At 33.4% G+C, this 18,632-nt stretch overlaps 1 protein-coding gene and 1 pseudogene across 1 annotated transcript; one reads left to right on the top strand and one right to left on the bottom strand.

The window, feature by feature from the left end:
* Window positions 1–2,517: 2,517 nt before the first annotated feature.
* Window positions 2,518–6,514, top strand: LOC122599264 (heat shock 70 kDa protein, mitochondrial). Its single transcript, XM_043771746.1, has 6 exons — window positions 2,518–2,682; window positions 3,497–3,570; window positions 3,645–3,723; window positions 3,811–4,377; window positions 4,457–5,077; window positions 5,672–6,514. Exons 1-6 carry the CDS (start codon window positions 2,608–2,610, stop codon window positions 6,299–6,301), a joined length of 2,046 nt encoding a protein of 681 aa, XP_043627681.1. The 5' UTR covers window positions 2,518–2,607; the 3' UTR covers window positions 6,302–6,514.
* Window positions 6,515–10,594: 4,080 nt separating this feature from the next.
* Window positions 10,595–13,310, bottom strand: LOC122598955 (annotated as a pseudogene).
* Window positions 13,311–18,632: the final 5,322 nt, after the last annotated feature.

The raw sequence follows: 18,632 nt of genomic DNA, 5'->3' as shown, positions 1-18,632 counted from the left end.
TTTCTTATATTTGTAAATTAGAATTTATAATTTTTTACTATTTTCATTTATTTAATAATTTATTTTATTTCAAAAAATGTTGTTGACTTTATGTGTATTTGACTCGACAATAGATAACTAAAATACCATATATGACATTTATATTATTCGAACATTTTTGCTTTTTTCTTTTTAATAAATATCAAATTCCTAACATACAATCTTTTATTTATTTAAGTTTATATAATACCAAAAGTTTATATATAAATCAGTTTTCTAAAACAAAAGTATTTATATAAGGTATATTTCTGTTATTAAAATTTTAAAGTACACATAAAGTTACTATTAGAGATAGTTCGGGCATTATTTAACATTGAACTAAATTATCTACCAATAAATAACGAGAGTTCCGGGTGTTGCGGTGGTGAGATGGTGGGGGTGATAGCCAAGTTATAGAGTGTGATATATCATAAAGTGTGATAGGTCATAGGAGTTGATATGTCATAGAGTATGATAATCAAATGTCTTAGCCGTATGGGCTCCATCCTCAGATTTAAAAATTCGTCGAAAATATATCGAATGACATCTCTAAAAAGAGCATGAAATTTTAAGAACACCCATATAATTTTTATAATTAATCGATGTACGGTTTTTGAAATAAAAGATTTTGAATGAATTGGAGGAACAAATGATTTATGGATGAGAGGGAAAAAAAAATTGGTTGAGATTTGAGTAGAGAGAAAGGGTATTATAGTTTTTTAGCTAAATATAGAATAGATAGGAGGGAAGTTTTGGGAAAATAATTAAAATCAATATTAAAAATTTAAGTTCAATGTTGAAAATCTAGAGGAAATTTGCTTTGTAATACGAGCAATAGTCCTCGCGTGTTACGGTGGTAGGATGATGGGGGTGATAGGTCAAGTCTTAGAGTATGATAGCCAAATGCCTTAGTCGTACGGGTTTTGTCCTCGGATTTAAAAATTCGTCGAAAGTATATCGAATGACATCTCTAATGAAAGAACATGAAATTTTAAGAATACCCATACAATTTTTATAATTTATCGATATACGATTTTTGAGATAAAAGATTTTGAATGAATTAGAGAAATAAAATGATTTATGGATGAGAGAAAAAAAATATTAGTGGTTGAGATTTGAGGCGAGAAAATAAAAAGAGTAGATGAGATTTAAGGGTATTATATGTATATTAGGTAGAGATGTTTAAATTAGTGAATAAAAAAGAGGGGTATATTAGGTATATCAAATCATTAATTGAAATTTAAAAAAACGGGCAAATGCTTTATAAGATAACGATGAAAAGTGCCCGCGCATTGCGACGGTGAGATGGTAGGAGTGATAGGCCATAGGAGATGATAAGTCATAGAGTGTCATAGCCAAATGTTTATCCGTAAAGGCTCCACCCTCGGATTTAAAAATTCGTCGAAAGTATATCGAATGACATCTCTAATGAAAGAGCATGAAATTTTAAGAACACCCATTCAATTTTTATAATTTATCGATGTACGGTTAGTGAGATAAAATATTTTGAATGAATTGGAGGAATAAATGATTTAGGGAGGAGAGAGAAAAAGATGATTGGTTGAGATTTGAAAAGAGAGAAAGGATATTATATGTATATTAGCTAAGGATGTTTAAATTAGTGAATAAAGAAAAGGGGTATTTTAGGTACTTCAAATCATGAACTAAAATTTTCAAAAAGGGCAAAATGATTTATATATACGAGAGTATAAACTCGCGCGTTGCGGCGGTGAGATGGTGGGATGATAGGTCATAAAGTGTGATAGCCAAAGGCCTTAACAGTACGGGTTCCGCCCTCGGATTTAAAAATTCGTCGAAAGTATATCGAATGACATCTCTAATGAAAGAGTATGAAATTTTAAAAACACCCATATAATTTTTATAATTTATCGATGTACGGTTTGTGAGATAAAAGATTTTGAATGAATTGGAGGAGTAAACGATTTATGAAGGAGAGAGAAAAAAGATGATTGGTTGAGATTTGAAGAGAGAGAAATGGTGTTTGGTAATATAGAATTGATAGAAGGGGCATTTTGGGGAAGTAAATGTTGAAACTTAAAATTTTAGACAGGAGGAATCTGCTTTATAATATAGTATAGAAGTATAGATAATAATAAAATTTATACTATTATATAAACGAAACAACACTTTCTCTCCTAAAATGTTGAAATGTAACCATGCGAATGTACGAAATTGTCCTTTCTTTATTTCAAATCAAATGCATTCCTATCTAAACCAATCTCATATTCTCGCTTCAATTGATTGCTCACTTATATTGTTCGGGGTAATCTTGACATTGAACGTAGGTTTCGTGTTAGTAATAGTATAATAGTATAGATATAGATATCAGATAGTATAGAAAAGAAAAAGAATAGGTGGGAAGAAAAAACTAGATAACGCCACATCCACGTAGACTGACCAAGCCCTCCGACCCAAACCCGGTTCTAGAAAATTCGACACACCCTTTTTTATTTTCATTTTCTTTCCATAATAATTTTCTACTAAATCCATTTCAGGTGAAAACCCTAGATAAACCCCTCATATTCACACACATCGTCTTCCTCACCGATCATCTCATTTTCTTTGTAAATGGCCACCGCCGCTCTTCTCAGATCTCTCCGCCGACGAGACATCGCTTCTTCTTCTCTTTCCGCCTTCAAATCCGTACGTCTTTTCAGTTTCCCCCCTCAATCTATCTAATACTAATTTATCATTTGTATAATTCTGTGTTTGTGTGTGTGTGGATATGTTATATATAATATATATATATTTTATATATATCGAAGTGTTATTGTTATATGCTCCAGCTGAAAGTAAACATTTTATCAATTTTGTTTTATATTTACTTATTTATTTACTTTATTATTAAAGTTTGTGAGGATTTAATCCGTGTATGTTTTTACATAAATATAAAAAAAATAAATTAGGTGATCATGCTTTTTAGGTCCTTCTAATTCATGATTGTACTTCTGTTAATGTGTTATTGATATCTATTTGTTTCAATTTTATATGATTGAATTTCAAAAAATAAGACTATATATTGATTTTTTTGTATTATATATGCGCGTAATAGATAATTTGTTTGTTTTGAGCTTGTATGATTACTGAATATATGTTCGAATGATTTTTGCCACATATTGTTTATTTTCTGTGTTATTTAGCTCTATTCACAAACATTAAGACTACTTAAAGAGAAGATTTATTAAACTACTCAAGAAATAGTACTCCGTGGTTTCGTTGCTTTACATGGAACGTTTGTAATTTGCTTTGTTTTGGCTGGTGGTGATATATGGGTGTTTTTTTGATCGTTGCTTTATTGTAAAGAATCCGATGGTATGCTGAGTGTGATTTGTGCATTATCTGATTGCTAGATTCTTTTTCGGTTTAGCGGTTTCCATTTTGTATGCAATGGTTGTTGCTTTCTAGTGAACTTTTCAGATTGTAGTCTTTTTATGTAATCACTTTAATGTTTGTGCAGTTAAGTGGAACCAAATCATCATGGACTGGATCATATACGAGTCACAAGATGGGCATGATTGCCAGGCCTTTCAGGTAACTGTATTCTGCACATGTCTACGTATGCTCTGTCTTTTTTCATTCTGGCTAATCTTTTATTTATGATGCAGCTCGAGACCTCTGGGAAATGAAGTTATTGGTATCGACTTGGGTACTACAAACTCCTGTGTTGCGGTTATGGAAGGAAAGGTAAGATCTGTACTTTATCTGTTTGGGGGTTATCTGTAGTTTAAGTAACATATTTTTAATCTGAGTCTTGATTATTTTGTTATGCAGACTGCAAAAGTTATAGAGAATTCCGAAGGATCACGAACGACTCCATCAGTTGTGGCGTTCAACCAAAAAGGAGAGCTGATCGTGGGTACCCCAGCTAAACGCCAAGCGGTAACTAACCCTACCAACACCGTGTTTGGGACAAAGCGGTTGATTGGACGAAGATATGACGATCCACAAACTCAGAAGGAAATGGGAATGGTCCCGTACAAGATTGTCAAGGCTCCAAATGGAGATGCCTGGGTCGAGGCTGGTGGGCAGAAATATTCTCCTAGCCAGATTGGTGCATTTATTCTAACTAAGATGAAGGAAACTGCTGAAGCTTATCTTGGAAAGACGATCAATAAAGCTGTTATTACTGTGCCCGCTTATTTTAATGATGCTCAAAGGCAAGCAACGAAAGATGCAGGGCGTATTGCTGGACTCGATGTGCAGAGGATTATCAATGAGCCAACTGCTGCTGCTCTCTCATATGGATTAAACAACAAAGAAGGTCTTATTGCCGTGTTTGATCTTGGTGGTGGAACTTTTGATGTTTCTATATTAGAGATTTCAAATGGTGTTTTTGAGGTATGCGATGTTTTAGCCTCAGCCTGCTATTTCTTATTAGATGGATATATAAATGGCATTAATATCTTCGTATATGTAGGTGAAATCAACAAATGGGGATACTTTCCTTGGAGGAGAGGATTTTGATAATACTATGTTGGAGTTCTTGGTTGGTGAATTTAAGAGAACAGAGGGAATAGACCTGTCAAAGGACAAGCTTGCTCTTCAGAGGCTTAGGGAAGCCGCTGAGAAAGCTAAGATAGAGTTGTCATCCACAACCCAAACTGATATTAACCTGCCATTCATCACAGCTGATGCTTCTGGTGCTAAGCATTTGAACATCACCCTTACAAGATCAAAGTTTGAGGCTTTGGTTAGCCATTTGATTGAGAGAACCAGGAACCCATGCAAAAACTGTGTCAAGGATGCGGGAATCACAACCAAGGATGTTGATGAAGTTCTTCTTGTGGGTGGCATGACACGTGTTCCTAAAGTTCAGGAGGTGGTTACAGAAATCTTTGGGAAGGCCCCAAGCAAAGGGGTGAATCCCGATGAAGCGGTTGCCATGGGAGCAGCAATTCAGGGTGGGATTCTTCGTGGAGATGTTAAGGAATTGCTTTTGCTTGATGTCACTCCCTTGTCTCTTGGTATTGAGACACTTGGCGGCATTTTCACCAAGCTCATTGGTAGGAATACCACAATCCCAACAAAGAAAAGTCAGGTGAGATTATTGTCCTTTTTAATTTTAAAGGTGTATATATTGTGACGTGTTTGTTTATGAAAGACACAATTTGGGTTATGCTTGATCTCTATAAAGTTACTTAGAAAGGAAATAGGCTTCAATCTAGCCACCCATGGTGTGTTTCTATTTGGGGTTTAGCGTGGCCTTTTTTGGGATTATTGAACTTCTAGAAAGTTGATGATCTCCATTTTGGCAGCTTATGAGATTATGAACTTGAGTGTGTTGCTTATCTGCGCATATGAAAGATAGAGTTGATAAGCTACTAAGTCGGTAACTTAAGTTTATCATCTTTTTGAAATCCAATGAAAGCTTCTTAATCGTTGTATTAAATGCTAGTACTTGAACATTCCTTTTGTTGTAGGTTGCCCATCAAAGTAATTCCATTAGTATGGAAGTAATTCCATTAGTTTTTTAAAGTGTACACCAAAAGTAATCTGTTTTGACTTTTGACTCAATTCTGTTTTACCCCGTTATTAGATTTTCTCACTTTGCTACCTCTAGTTTAGTTCATCACCCCAAGTATATATTATGAACCTGATCAAGCATACATCTTACTGCTATGGCTGTTTGCAGGTATTTTCAACGGCAGCAGACAACCAAACTCAGGTGGGTATCAAGGTCCTGCAAGGAGAGCGTGAAATGGCAAGTGACAATAAACTCTTGGGCGAGTTTGAACTTATGGGCATCCCTCCTGCACCAAGAGGCATGCCTCAGATAGAAGTAACGTTCGACATTGATGCCAACGGTATTGTCACAGTTTCAGCCAAAGATAAAGCAACAAACAAGGAACAACAGATTACTATTAGGTCCTCGGGAGGGCTCTCAGATGATGAGATTGAGAAAATGGTCAAGGATGCTGAACTCCATGCCCAAAAGGATGCTGAAAGGAAAGCACTTATCGACGCCAAAAACAGTGCCGACACTACCATTTACAGCGTTGAGAAAAACTTGAACGAGTACAGAGACAAACTTCCTGCAGATGTGGTCTCTGAGATTGAAACGGCCGTGTCAGATTTGAGGAAAGCCTCTGGTGGTGAGGATGCTGCTGAGATTCAAGCAAAGATTGATGCTGCAAATAGGGCACAGTCGAAAATAGGTCAGCACATGCAGGGTGGTTCAGGTTCAGGAGGTGATGGATCTGGAGGAGGTTCACAAGGTGGCAACCAAACACCCGAGGCAGAATATGAGGAGGTAAAGAAGTAGAGTGGTCTTTAAGTGTTCACAAGATTTGCTATTAGATGTTTTTGTAACTAATGCCGTAACATGAGTTGATCAGATCTAGTAGAAATAATCACATACCTGTTTAGTTGTACTTGATCTTGAAACCTTATGCCTTTTGGGAACTTGAGCTGGAGGTGCATTTTTATATCACGATGCCATCAGTGTACTGGCTTTGAGGATGAATCATGTTTTTTATTTTGTTTGTTTCAGTAGGGTGAAAATGTTCTCACTTGCTACCATTCAGTGGTCTGCAACTAGTAAGGGAGTGTTTAGGATTGTGTTTGCAACTATGCATGCATACACTTTTTTTTTCCAGAATTCTTGGTGGACATTTAGTGACCGGTTATTTGGGTTTACAACGTCACTATACAATCCCAGCCAGTCTTTTATGCAACAAGTTATTAATAATAAATACTCTGTGACATTTAGGGAACCATGTATTAATGTATTATTTATCGGTCCTATACATAGTTGCTAAAAGTGCTTTTGGTATTTACCAACATATGAAACCACTTTGAATTGAGTGTTTCCAATTGCGTGGTGCTGTGGTGATATATTAGTAACATAGAATATCACAATTTATTATTCATTTACCATAATATACGAGAGTAAGTACCTGCGTGTTGTGGCGGTGAGATGACGATGGTGATAGGTCATAGTTGATATATCATAGAGTGTCATAACTCAATGCCTTAGTCGTACGGGCTCCGCTTTTGGATTTAAAAATTCGTCAAAAGTATATCGAATTACATCTCTAATGAAAGAGCATGAAATTTTAAGAGCACCCATATAATTTTTATAATTTATCGATGTACGGTTTTTGAGATAAATGATTTTGAAAAAATTAAAAGAATAAAATGATTTATGGAGGAAAGAGAAAGTCGTAGACATTGATGTATGTGTACATTATTATTATTATTATTATTATTATGTATACATTGTTGAAATTGAATGTTGAAAGTTGAAAAATATTTGTTTTATAATATAGTATATATCTAAATCTATACTTTATTTTAAAGCAAATTCACTTTTCAACTTTCAACATTCCATTTTAACAATGTACACATGATAATGCATGATATACCATACATCAATGCATACAACTTTCTCTCTCCTGCATAAATCATTTTATTTCTTTAATTCTTTCAAAAAATTTTATCTCAATAACCATACATCGATAAATTATAAAAATTATATGGGTGTTCTTAAAATTTCATGCTCTTTCATTAGAGATGTCATTCGATATACTTTCGACGAATTTTTAAATCCGAGAACGGAGCCCGTACGGCTAAGGCATTTGACTATGACACTCTATGATATATCACCATCACACTTTATGACCTATAACCCTCATCATTTTACTGTCGCAATGCACGGATACTTGCTCTCGTATATATAGATATAGATATAGATATAGATATAGATATAGATAATTTCCAATGTAGTACTAGTTAACCATTATAATTTATAAGTTTATAACCATTTATAATCGTCGTATATATTAATCAAGTTTTGTACCAATATCACATTCTTTCTCTTTCAATTACATTATATTGTCTTTACTGACTAGACATAAAAGTCGATAGTTTTTATACTAACAGCAAAAGTTTATGTTAAACTTGTGCATCTACTTCTACAAGGGTACAACAGTACAAGTTTCCACCTTTTCATCTAGCTATCCTCCTTGCTCTTGACCCAAAAATGTTAACCATTTATCAGTTAACGCTGATCGCTGCTTTTTCAGTTTTCGTCCGTATGAGAATTGTATTACAATATTATCATAACTTCTGTTTTGGCTAACTCCGTTAAGCTCCATCGCATGCTTCCGTCTGAGAGAAATTATCTCCTTTTACCCCGTTTTACCGTTACAGATCTCTACTACATCATAAAGCATTTGCTCCTTTCAAATCTTTTCAACTTTTCAACAATGTGCACCTATTAGTGCATAATGTACAATACATCTACATACATCATGACCACTCATTTTTTCTCTCCTCAAATCTCAACTGCTTATTTTTTTCTCTCCTCCATAAATCATTTTATTTCACTAATACATTCAAAATCTTTTATCTCAAAAATCGTACATTGATAAATTATATGGGTGATCTTAAAATTTCACGATCTTTCATTAGAAATGTCATTCGATATACTTTCGACAAATTTTTAAATCCAATGGCAGAGCCCGTACGGTTAAGGCATTTGGCTATCACACTCTATGACCTGTCACCTCCTATGACCTGTCACCCCCACCATCTTACTGTCGCAATGCGTGGGTACTTTCTCTCGTATAAAATAAACATAAAAAAATTAGTAGCTTCTCTATTAGACTATCCACATTAGTGAACCAAACCAACCCAATCTTTAATTAAAAACTAATTTCTGTCTCTTCCACATATACAACCAAATCTAACTCAAATTTTTGCTCCCATTCACAACCCAACCTAAAACATTTTTTTTTTATAATTTTATTAATACAATTATATATATAGCTTTATCTATACTCCCTTAATAAGCAAACTACCCCACCCCTTTTTTAAAACCTCTACCTTTAAAATGTCTTTTATGCCCTCCTAATTTACACTACCCTATTTTTTCTCCATCACGCTCATTACACACACATACGTTCATCCGATTTTTGATTTTCTCTCCCTCCCCCCTTCTCTGATTTTCTCCCCCCATAAACACCATCCACCACCGCCCCAAAAACCACCATCTACAGCCGCCGGCTTATTTTTTTTTCCTTTTTCATCGTCGCCGCCCCACAAACCACCATCAAACCACCGGCGTTTTTTTCTTATTCCCTGCTGCATCGCGCAGGTACAACGCTAGTTATCTTATATTGGTACTATCCACTAGATAGTTGACATGTGACAAGGACATGGGCTCAATCTTAGTTTGAAATGAAGACCAGATCGTGTGAGTTGGTTTGCCAAGAATTTGTCCTTTTGTGAAGTATTATTATTATATTGGGTGAACCAAACTAATAAATCACCGATAAAGATAATCTTATATCAATTAAAAATATATATATATACTATATTATAAAGCAAAAAGTCGTTGTCTAACATTTTAATTTTTAACATTTACTTCCCCAAAATACTCCTTCTATCAATATATATTTACCAAATACCATTTCTTTCTCCTCAAATCTCAACAAATCATATTTTTTTTCTCTCCTCCATAAATCATTTATTCCTCCAATTCATTCAAAATCTTTTATCTCACAAACCGTACATCGATAAATTATAAAATTTATATGGATGTTCTTAAAATTTCATGCTATTTCATTAGAGATGTCATTCGATATACTTTCAACGAATTTTTAAATCCGATGGCGGAACCCATACGGTTAAAGCATTTGGCTATCACACTTTATGACCTATCACCCCTACCATCTAACCGCCGCAACACGCCTCATATATTATAAAGCAAATAAGGTTTCAACTTTAACTTTCAGTTTCAACAATATACACATGATAATGCATGATATACTATACATAAATATCCCACAACTTTCAACTTTCATTTTTCTCCATCTCCTCAAATCTCAACCACTTATTTTTTGTTTTCTCTCCTTCATAAATCATTTTATTCCTATAATTCATTCAAAATCTTTTATCTCAAAAATCGTACATCGATTAATCATAAAAATTACATGAGTGTTCTTAAAATTTCATGCTCTTTCATTAGAGATGTCATTCGATATATTTTCGACGAATTTTAAATCCGAGGGCGGAACCCGTACTGTTAAGGCTTTTGGCTATCACACTCTATGACATATCACCTCCTATGACCTATCACACTTTATGACTTATCACCTCCTGTGACTTATCACACTTTATGACCTATCAACCCCACCATCTTACCACCGCTAACTCTACGGCCACCGCAATACGCTGGTACTGCTCTCGTATCAATTAAATTACTATACCTCTTTGAGTTCTCATTAGAGTAAAATACGTTTAAAGTTCAACTCAACCCACTCAAAAAACTCTAAAACTCAGATCTCCTTCGGATTAAATTTGGCCCATATCAATTTAACTAATTTATATTGATTTCTCCAATCGATCTGTAAAATAGAAATACAACACAAATCATTTTTAGATATAGATAAACAAATCGAATTCCAGATTTTGATCAACGTTCGCGTCTTCACGACAAGGTAAACATCATACTGATTACATATTCGATGAATTTATTTTTCCATGAACATTAATAGTTAACAAGGAACAAAAATTTTTGATCTAAGTTTCCGAGGTTTCACGTACCATGTGATTAGATCTTCATTGCCTCGATAAATGTTTTTCCATTGAGTTTGTGGGAAAAGAAATCCTTGAGGTACTGTTCCATTACGAGTGTTTTATACAGTGGCGGGTCTCCTGTGTTTTTTAGTAGGCTCTTTGCAGGTCCAACATCTGCTTCAGGCTTTGGATTGAAGAACATGGCTAATGAAATCCTTTCTTCTTTTTCATTAACAGTTGCCCTGTGCTCAATGCTATTGTACACACCATTGCTCATTATCTACAAATCCCGTAATAGTTATTGCAAGTTTTAAACTAGCAAAGTATGGGAACGGATTCATGTATGTGTATTTGAAGGTTCGTATTTTCCATACCAAAATAAGTATTAATGTAAAACGTACATGTATATATGTATAACTAAAGGAACCATTAATTATATAAAGAAAATTATAACCTAAATCAAATATGAACAAGCCCGGTTCAATCTGCTAGAAGGGATAAAGCTCACGAAGAAAAAAAAGAAGGAAAAAGAAAAACAAGGTGCCGATAAGTGGAACAAACTAGCTCTGTTCATTTGAATTGAACACTAAAAAATAAAAATAATAATAAAAAATAAGATGTTTGATGTATTTTTTTGAAAGGTGTAAATCATTTGCTCGTTAGCCTACATTGTCTTAACCGGGTCTGCACTAGAGAGCCTCTCACTCTCAATACCGAATAGAAAGAGAAAACTCCAACTAAACCGTTCGAAAGTACGACATTTAATTATGATAAACATTGCCTCTTTTGCAGGACTCAAACTTGCTTTACTAGAAGACTTTATTTGTAAAATTCCATTTAAATGTCTTTCTTATGTCTCAAACTCGAGACGTCCAATATGTAAAACTAGTACGAGGTATGATGTATTTTAATTTGGTCAAACATGGTAAGGACATACAACTATAGCTCGATGGCCCGCATAGATATGATACTCCAATAATACACATAAATAATCCCATTTTAAGATGTTTGACTACAAGACACTTAATAAATTAAGTTAGTGATCATCCGTTCTCTCGCATAAACGAATTAAAAATACACCCACGTTTTATATAGCGTGCATAATAATAGTTTAAACTCATTCATTTATACTAGTTCTTTTTTTTTAATGTTCATTTAATGAACATTTAGAAAGAGAAATGATCTCTACACAACACAAATTTATCATACACAACAATATATATATTAAATAGTTGTATAGTACAACTGTCTAATGCACATATTGTTTTGTATGGTAAAATTGTATTGTGTAGGGATCACCTCCCAATTAGAAATTAGAAGGTGCCATCTTGCGAATACGGTGTCATTTTCTTGAATTTACCTAAGGTGCAGATCATCGAGGGATAATTTATAATTATAAGATATATAAGATATATGCCTAATTACCTGAAGAACGTATCCAACATTTACAATCAAAGCATCGGGAAGAAAGCCACGGGGATCCACACTCCGTCTTTCTTAACTTGCAAACCCTCGACGTCGTTGACTTCAAGAAGAATCGTAATTCCAGCTGCGTCGGAGTGAGGAGAAAGTCCGATAACCAGATCAGGTTGGGGGCAGGGGGGATAGTAAGTCATCCTTATTGATTGCAATCCATCATCAAATGAATCTATCATCTCTTTCTTGTCAATATCCACCGCTTGCCCTATTAGACTCAACAAAGTCATGGCAAGCTTTTGCAGTTCTTGCAAGTAATTCTCCATCGTATCTCTGTTGGAAAAAAAACTTAAACTACGTACTTTGATTGATCATATTAATAAAGTCTCTAAATATGTACAGATATGTGAGTTCAAATATTTGGATATTATGTACAGTAAATACTTGAGCATTTCTATTATATAGGTTAGTTTTAGATCAATGTCTATCAAGTTTAGAAAAGAAATCGTCAATAAATGAATTTGTACTGGACTACTGGGGGACTAGACACTTATAAGTCTTGAGCTCAAATCCTGTAATGAGCAAGATGCTCTTAAGATTAGCAAAAAGATTTTCCCATAATGCTTTTTCCTGCGATTGAAGTTGTATATATGAAAAAAACAAAGCTGTTTAGCTCAAATTTACCGTTTAAATAAAAATAATAAAAAAGGTACCTGAGTATTGGAGGGAACTCTGGAAGTAAGTTGGATTTTCTTCTATGAACAGGATTTGTAGTCATATAGAAAGGATCAGCCCAGTCAACTTTCTGATCTTGAGTATTGAGCATGCTTTGGCCATAACCTTGATAGTCTCCTGCCATCAACTTGTACCTTAGCTTCTCTTCTAGCGACATGTCGAAAAACTTTATCACCTCCTCTTTCATTTTCTCCACCAACAATTTGTCAACTCCATGATTCACCAACTACACATATATAAAGCAATTCAATTATATTTATATATATGTACGTTCATATATATGTATACAAACTATAAAATGTGTGTTTGAGAAAAATGAAAGTAGACAACTAATAATTAACTTGAAACATCCCCCATTCTTGGCATACAGAGCGGAGGTTTCGTAGTTGATGATCATCCTTATGGGATCCTATTATCGTAATAAAATCGTTCATGTCAATGACTGGGATAGAGGGCGGAGGCCAAGTACTTTCAGAAACGAAAGTGGGTTCCCAATTTTCTTGAAGGTAACGATGAGGGACGTCACCGAAATTTATTTCCTTAGCAAGCTCTTGGACACTTCTCAGCTGGATTTGTGACAATGGTTGTGGGGATGACATAGTAGCTAGAAATGTTGTTGCAGTATAATTCTAAGTACTTTGTAGTTTGTATGTTTGATTAAGGTACAAGTGGGAGGTTTTTTGGTCGAAAGATAAACGTTTGTGATTTGATAGATACAAAATCTATATATGTATATAGTCATTAATAATAACAGTATGTGTCAAAAAAGACAGAATAGTTTCCAGGACATGACTCTCAAGTCTCACCAATCAATCGAGACAAATGTACTAATTAGTAGGGAGGTTGGTAATTTGAGAGAATTTAATTTTACATCCCAATTTAAGCCCAAGGTCAAGGTTTATTGTGACTAGTATGCATGTAATAAAATTTGATGATGGCACATGTGATAAGTAAAAGTGGGGTAAAAATCTCTTCAAGTTATTTTAACTTAAAAAGTAAAATTGAACACATCTTTCACATTTGATTCAAATTCGAAGCTTAATATTTAAAAGTACGGTAATTATTTTGACCCTTAATTTTAATTTAAATGTTGAAATTTTTCTAACTTTATCCCTCAAGTTATTACTAACTTGTGCGAATCATTACCAGTAAAAGTTATACTTAAAAGCAATGTTGTGAAACTCGGTCGATACAACAGATTTTACCAAGTCGGATCGTGTATCGGTCAACTGCTCATACGAGTTTGCCATACTCGGTCTGGGTTCTAGACTCGGGTCAACTTAGTCAAGACTCGGTTGTATCGGTTAAGACTCGGCTGTATCTAAACTTTTTTTTTTCTTAAAGTTTTTATGAATTATGTTATTGTTTCTAGACAATTATGTTTAAGTTAAAAAACTATGTTATGTTTAATTTTAAAGTTTTATATATATTAATAATATTAATTTTTTCTTACATATAATTTGAAAAATTATTATTTTATACATAAAAAACTCACTATTTATCAATCCGATCCCAATATGATTTTTAAGAAATCCTAACTCCCCCCTTTACGATCTGATCCCGATTCCTGAGTTTCACAACCGTCCTTAAAAGAGAAAATGAGTATATATAACGTATGTATCAAAACTTTAAGTTTAGGCATACTTATAACCCTAACAAATTAATTACATATACCATTAATGATATGATAATAAAATTTTGGGGTTAATGCACCACATTCTTCGAACTCGAATTAATTTTGGGTTTAACTATTATTTTTTTAGAATTTATAGAACATCATCTTTCACACTCTTTCTTTTGAGTAGATTTATGCTATAATTTTCTTATACAGTGTTTAATATGAACTTAACGTTTGTCACAGCACTTCACACGTTCTTTGCCGTTGTATTGCGCAAATTCCCATGTCGTTTACTATAGCAGATACTAGACTTTAGACCCGTGTCTAACACTGGACACGGGATTTACGATATTATCAATATTAGATCTTCATATATTTAAGTCATAAAAGCTTATTGAAGATATACGTTCTAAGTGTTATATTTTGCAAATTATAGTATAATAATCATAGGTTCGTCACGGTTATTATTAGCTGAGACATATTGATGGAATTGTTTGTCGTAGTCATTCCACAAGGCAAATGTTATAATAAATTCTCTATCATAAAATATTTTGAAACCAGATGTACTCATAATATGATATTATTACGAAAGATAATTAATAATTAAAATATAAACATACTTGTGATCCTGTACTTGACATTCAAGTATATAAATTTGATCATGATGCGGGAACAAATTTTAATTAATTAAATGAGTGTAAATTTTAAAAAGTTGTCTTAAGTTAATGGCTAAAAATAAATATTAATTAAGTACTTAGGGCAACAAGTATAAATTATTGATAAAAACAAAAAAAATTGTAAATTAATGAGATTTTTTCTATAAATGAATATAAATGCTAATATAATAATATTTATCTAGATAATGATTATTAGTAATTTTAAATTGTAGTTAATCTAAATGATGACATAAGCGAGAATCAATTGGATGAAATTGAGCGATATGATTGGTTAATAAGTCGTTCAACTGTCTTATAGTATATATTAAGATTAAAATTAATATTATATCCTTTCATTTTATATTTGACCAGTCTTAATACCCGTGCGATGTACAGATTGATTACGTATTAATTTTTATATTATTTTTCTTCCAAGTATATTGTAGATTTTGTTAAAATAATATAAATGAAGATAGTTATCTTTGAAAATAACAATTAAAAATAAAGATATCATTAATCTCAAGGAACCCGTGGCTAATATTTTATTATCCGTATTATTTTATCTTTCAACCATTTATAATTATGCAAATAGTATATGGGCTCCGCATAAAGACATAGATTAAAATGACATTGGAGATTGGGTTGAGATTCCCTCTAGTTAAGGGTTTGAGGGGTAAAGTTGGATGATCTCGACCATTAATTTAAAATCAATGGTCAAGATTCAAAGATAATAATTGAATCTTGACCATTGATTTTAATCTAACGGTTAATAACTCTCCAATTTCACCCCTCAAGTTATTTCTAACTTCATCTAATCCTCACCCTTTATGTTTTCTAAATCAGTTTCATCTACATTACAGATTTGCCATGCATTTGTTAGGCTAATTGCTGACCATAAACATTGTTAAGCAAACGAACTACTTGTACTTGCAAAGTAACCAACCCACTTGATCAGATTAGTTGCAAGTAACCAAACCACTTGATCAGATTAGTTGCAAGTACAAGTAATCTTTTGCTTATCAGGTGAGAATTGAATTAATCTTATAACATGTAAAGTGTAAGGATACATTGTTGATATTGTTAGTTTTAGTATTTTCTGTCTCATTGATGATATTCTGCATTTCTGCCTGGTGTCATGTTTATAAGGAAAAGGTTTTGTATCATTGTATGGATTATGAATTCCAAAGAGCTAGTCAGTTAACAATTAAGTACTTTAGGTATCATATAAAGCTTGTAGCTTGTACTATTTACATAATCTGATCTTACTTGCATATACTAAAAGTGTGTTATCAAATCAAAAGCATAACACAAAAACAGACTACGACTATCTGCTCCTAGAAATGATGTCCACCATTACCCAATATTTCATTTTGCTATGTAACTCTATGTAATTTCATCTTAAATCAGTTTGCACTTTTATTATACTACGAGTAGTTCTTTATATCCTTCAACCCATAAACAACTATAACCAATTTAATCCAAGGCAATGATAAAACCATAGCATCGTAATTGAAAAACTACTTGCGAGAGCTTTGTGGAAGTCGAATTTCAGTGTCGATTTCTAATAACCAAGCAAGGCTTAAGGATGTGGCCACGTGACAATGTAAAAGTACTCATATTTAGTTTGAAAATAAAAAGAATATGATAACTATGAGTTGTGATTATTTGAAAACTAAAATTTTTTTGAAAATTAAACAACCGGTCAAAACACATTGTGATATGAGTTTAACACAATGTGTTTTTAATTTATTTTAGAAAACACATTGTTAAGTTCATATCAGTGTGTTTGAATAATTTTCGGACTTTCATGTGCTATCAAAACACACTGTGATTAAAAGTTAATACAATGTGTTTTTAGATTATTACACAATAAAAATCACAAATTTTATAGTTTTCACATAAACTTTAATTTTCAAATGAACGTTTCAATTATGTTTGTCGTATGTATGTCGTGCTGATAATTTGTGCCAATCTTTTATTAAAATCTTATAAGTTGGTTAATACATAGTAAATTCTAAGCTAAGGATTGAAGGTAACGATAAGCTTGCTTACATTGACTCAAGAAGGACTTGGCATACAAGGAAGATCTGCACCAGAGGCGTTGACTAACTTTGCTTGCTCCCTTGATCTCTTTTGTGGCACCTTCAATTAAAGCAGATTTGTTTTTTGTTTTGTTTTTTTTAAGAGTTGTTCTCCATCTTATTCATAACGAAAGGATTTTCTTTCTAAATGAAGATGTATTCACATCAAATAATCTACTATTTTCTTCTAAAAATAACACCTTTATGTCACTCTTGAGTGCACCACTCATAAGTGATCGATTCATTTGTTATCTATTAACTGAAAGTATTAATGATATCACAATATAGAAAAACTACAAGCAAGTGATAATAATTGAAAGGGATATTTCTTTTTATTTCTCATGTCAAAATACAGTAATGGGGGGCCTTTAAATAATGGAAAGAGACTAACTAAAATGCAGAAATAAAAGGAACCAACTAACGTCTATCATGACTTATTCTTTAACTAAAAATAAGGAAAACATGAACTCCACTTGCATGAGAAACGGCCCCACAACTCCACTACTTGACTTCTTCAACTCTTGACTCTTTAGCCACGTTGCTTAGGAAGTTTTGAAGCACTTCCATCATCCCCCCTTGCTTCGAACTTCTCAACTCCCAAAAGTCTCCTAAAGTGAACAAACTTTTCTCTAGCCAAAGCCTTTGTTAAAACATCTGCAAGCTGAATGTTAGTACCACAATACTCCAGTGATATTTGTTGTTGAGACACCATATCACGAACATAATGATGCTTTATCTCGATATGTTTTGAACGACCATGCATGACTGGATTTCGTGACAAATTTATAGCAGAATGATTGTCACAGAAGATGATTGTAGGATTTTCTTGACTTATTCCCAAGTCACTGAGAACCCTCCTTAACCATATTGCTTGACTTGTGGCTGCGGAGGCGGCTACATACTCGGCTTCGGTGCTTGAAAGAGCCACAGTACTTTGTTTCTTACAACTCCAAGTTACTACACCACTGCCGAGAGAGAATGCATTTGCAGAAACACTTTTTCTGTCATCTATTGAGCTTGCCCAGTCACTATCGGTGTAACCCACCAATTGAATAGGAGTCCCTTGAGCATACCAAATCCCAAAATCAGATGTACTAGCAACATATCTAACAATTCTTTTAGCAGCTCCAAAATGAAGTTTAGATGGACTTTGCATGAACCGAGATATAAGACTGACTGAGAAAGCCAAATCAGGCCTTGTATGTGTTAAATAAATCAGACCGCCTACAAGACTTCGAAACATTACCTCGTCAACTTTTTCAGCTTGATCATCACGACATAATTTTTCATTTACATTCATTGGAGTCTCTTCACCTTTGCACCCATCCATACCAAACTTATTCACAAGAGCTTTAGCATATTTTTCTTGAGAAATAAATACACCTTCTGTTGTTTGTTTTACCTCCAAACCCAAGAACAGTTTCAGCAGCCCCATATCAGTCATTTCAAACTCCTTTTCCATTCCTTCCCTAAATTCTTTCACCAACTTCGGAGATGAACTAGTATAAATGATGTCATCGACATATAGACAAACATAAATAATCTCGCCTCCTTCCTTTTTAATGT

This window comes from Erigeron canadensis, chromosome 5 (genome assembly GCF_010389155.1).
Source record: "Erigeron canadensis isolate Cc75 chromosome 5, C_canadensis_v1, whole genome shotgun sequence".
Classification (NCBI taxonomy): Eukaryota; Viridiplantae; Streptophyta; class Magnoliopsida; order Asterales; family Asteraceae; genus Erigeron; species Erigeron canadensis.
Note: the sequence above shows the minus strand (reverse complement) of the source record. Positions and strands in the feature narration are given on the sequence as shown.

What these genes read in the sequence shown, in the direction of transcription:
- LOC122599264 (XM_043771746.1), top strand. Translation starts at nt 2,608, where the DNA reads ATGGCCACCGCCGCTCTTCTCAGATCTCTCCGCCGACGAGACATCGCT. An exon ending in ATGATTGCCAGGCCTTTCAG is followed by an intron (nt 3,571 to 3,644) that starts GTAACTGTATTC and finishes TTTATGATGCAG; the next exon opens with CTCGAGACCTCTGGGAAATG. An exon ending in TTGCGGTTATGGAAGGAAAG is followed by an intron (nt 3,724 to 3,810) that starts GTAAGATCTGTA and finishes TTTGTTATGCAG; the next exon opens with ACTGCAAAAGTTATAGAGAA.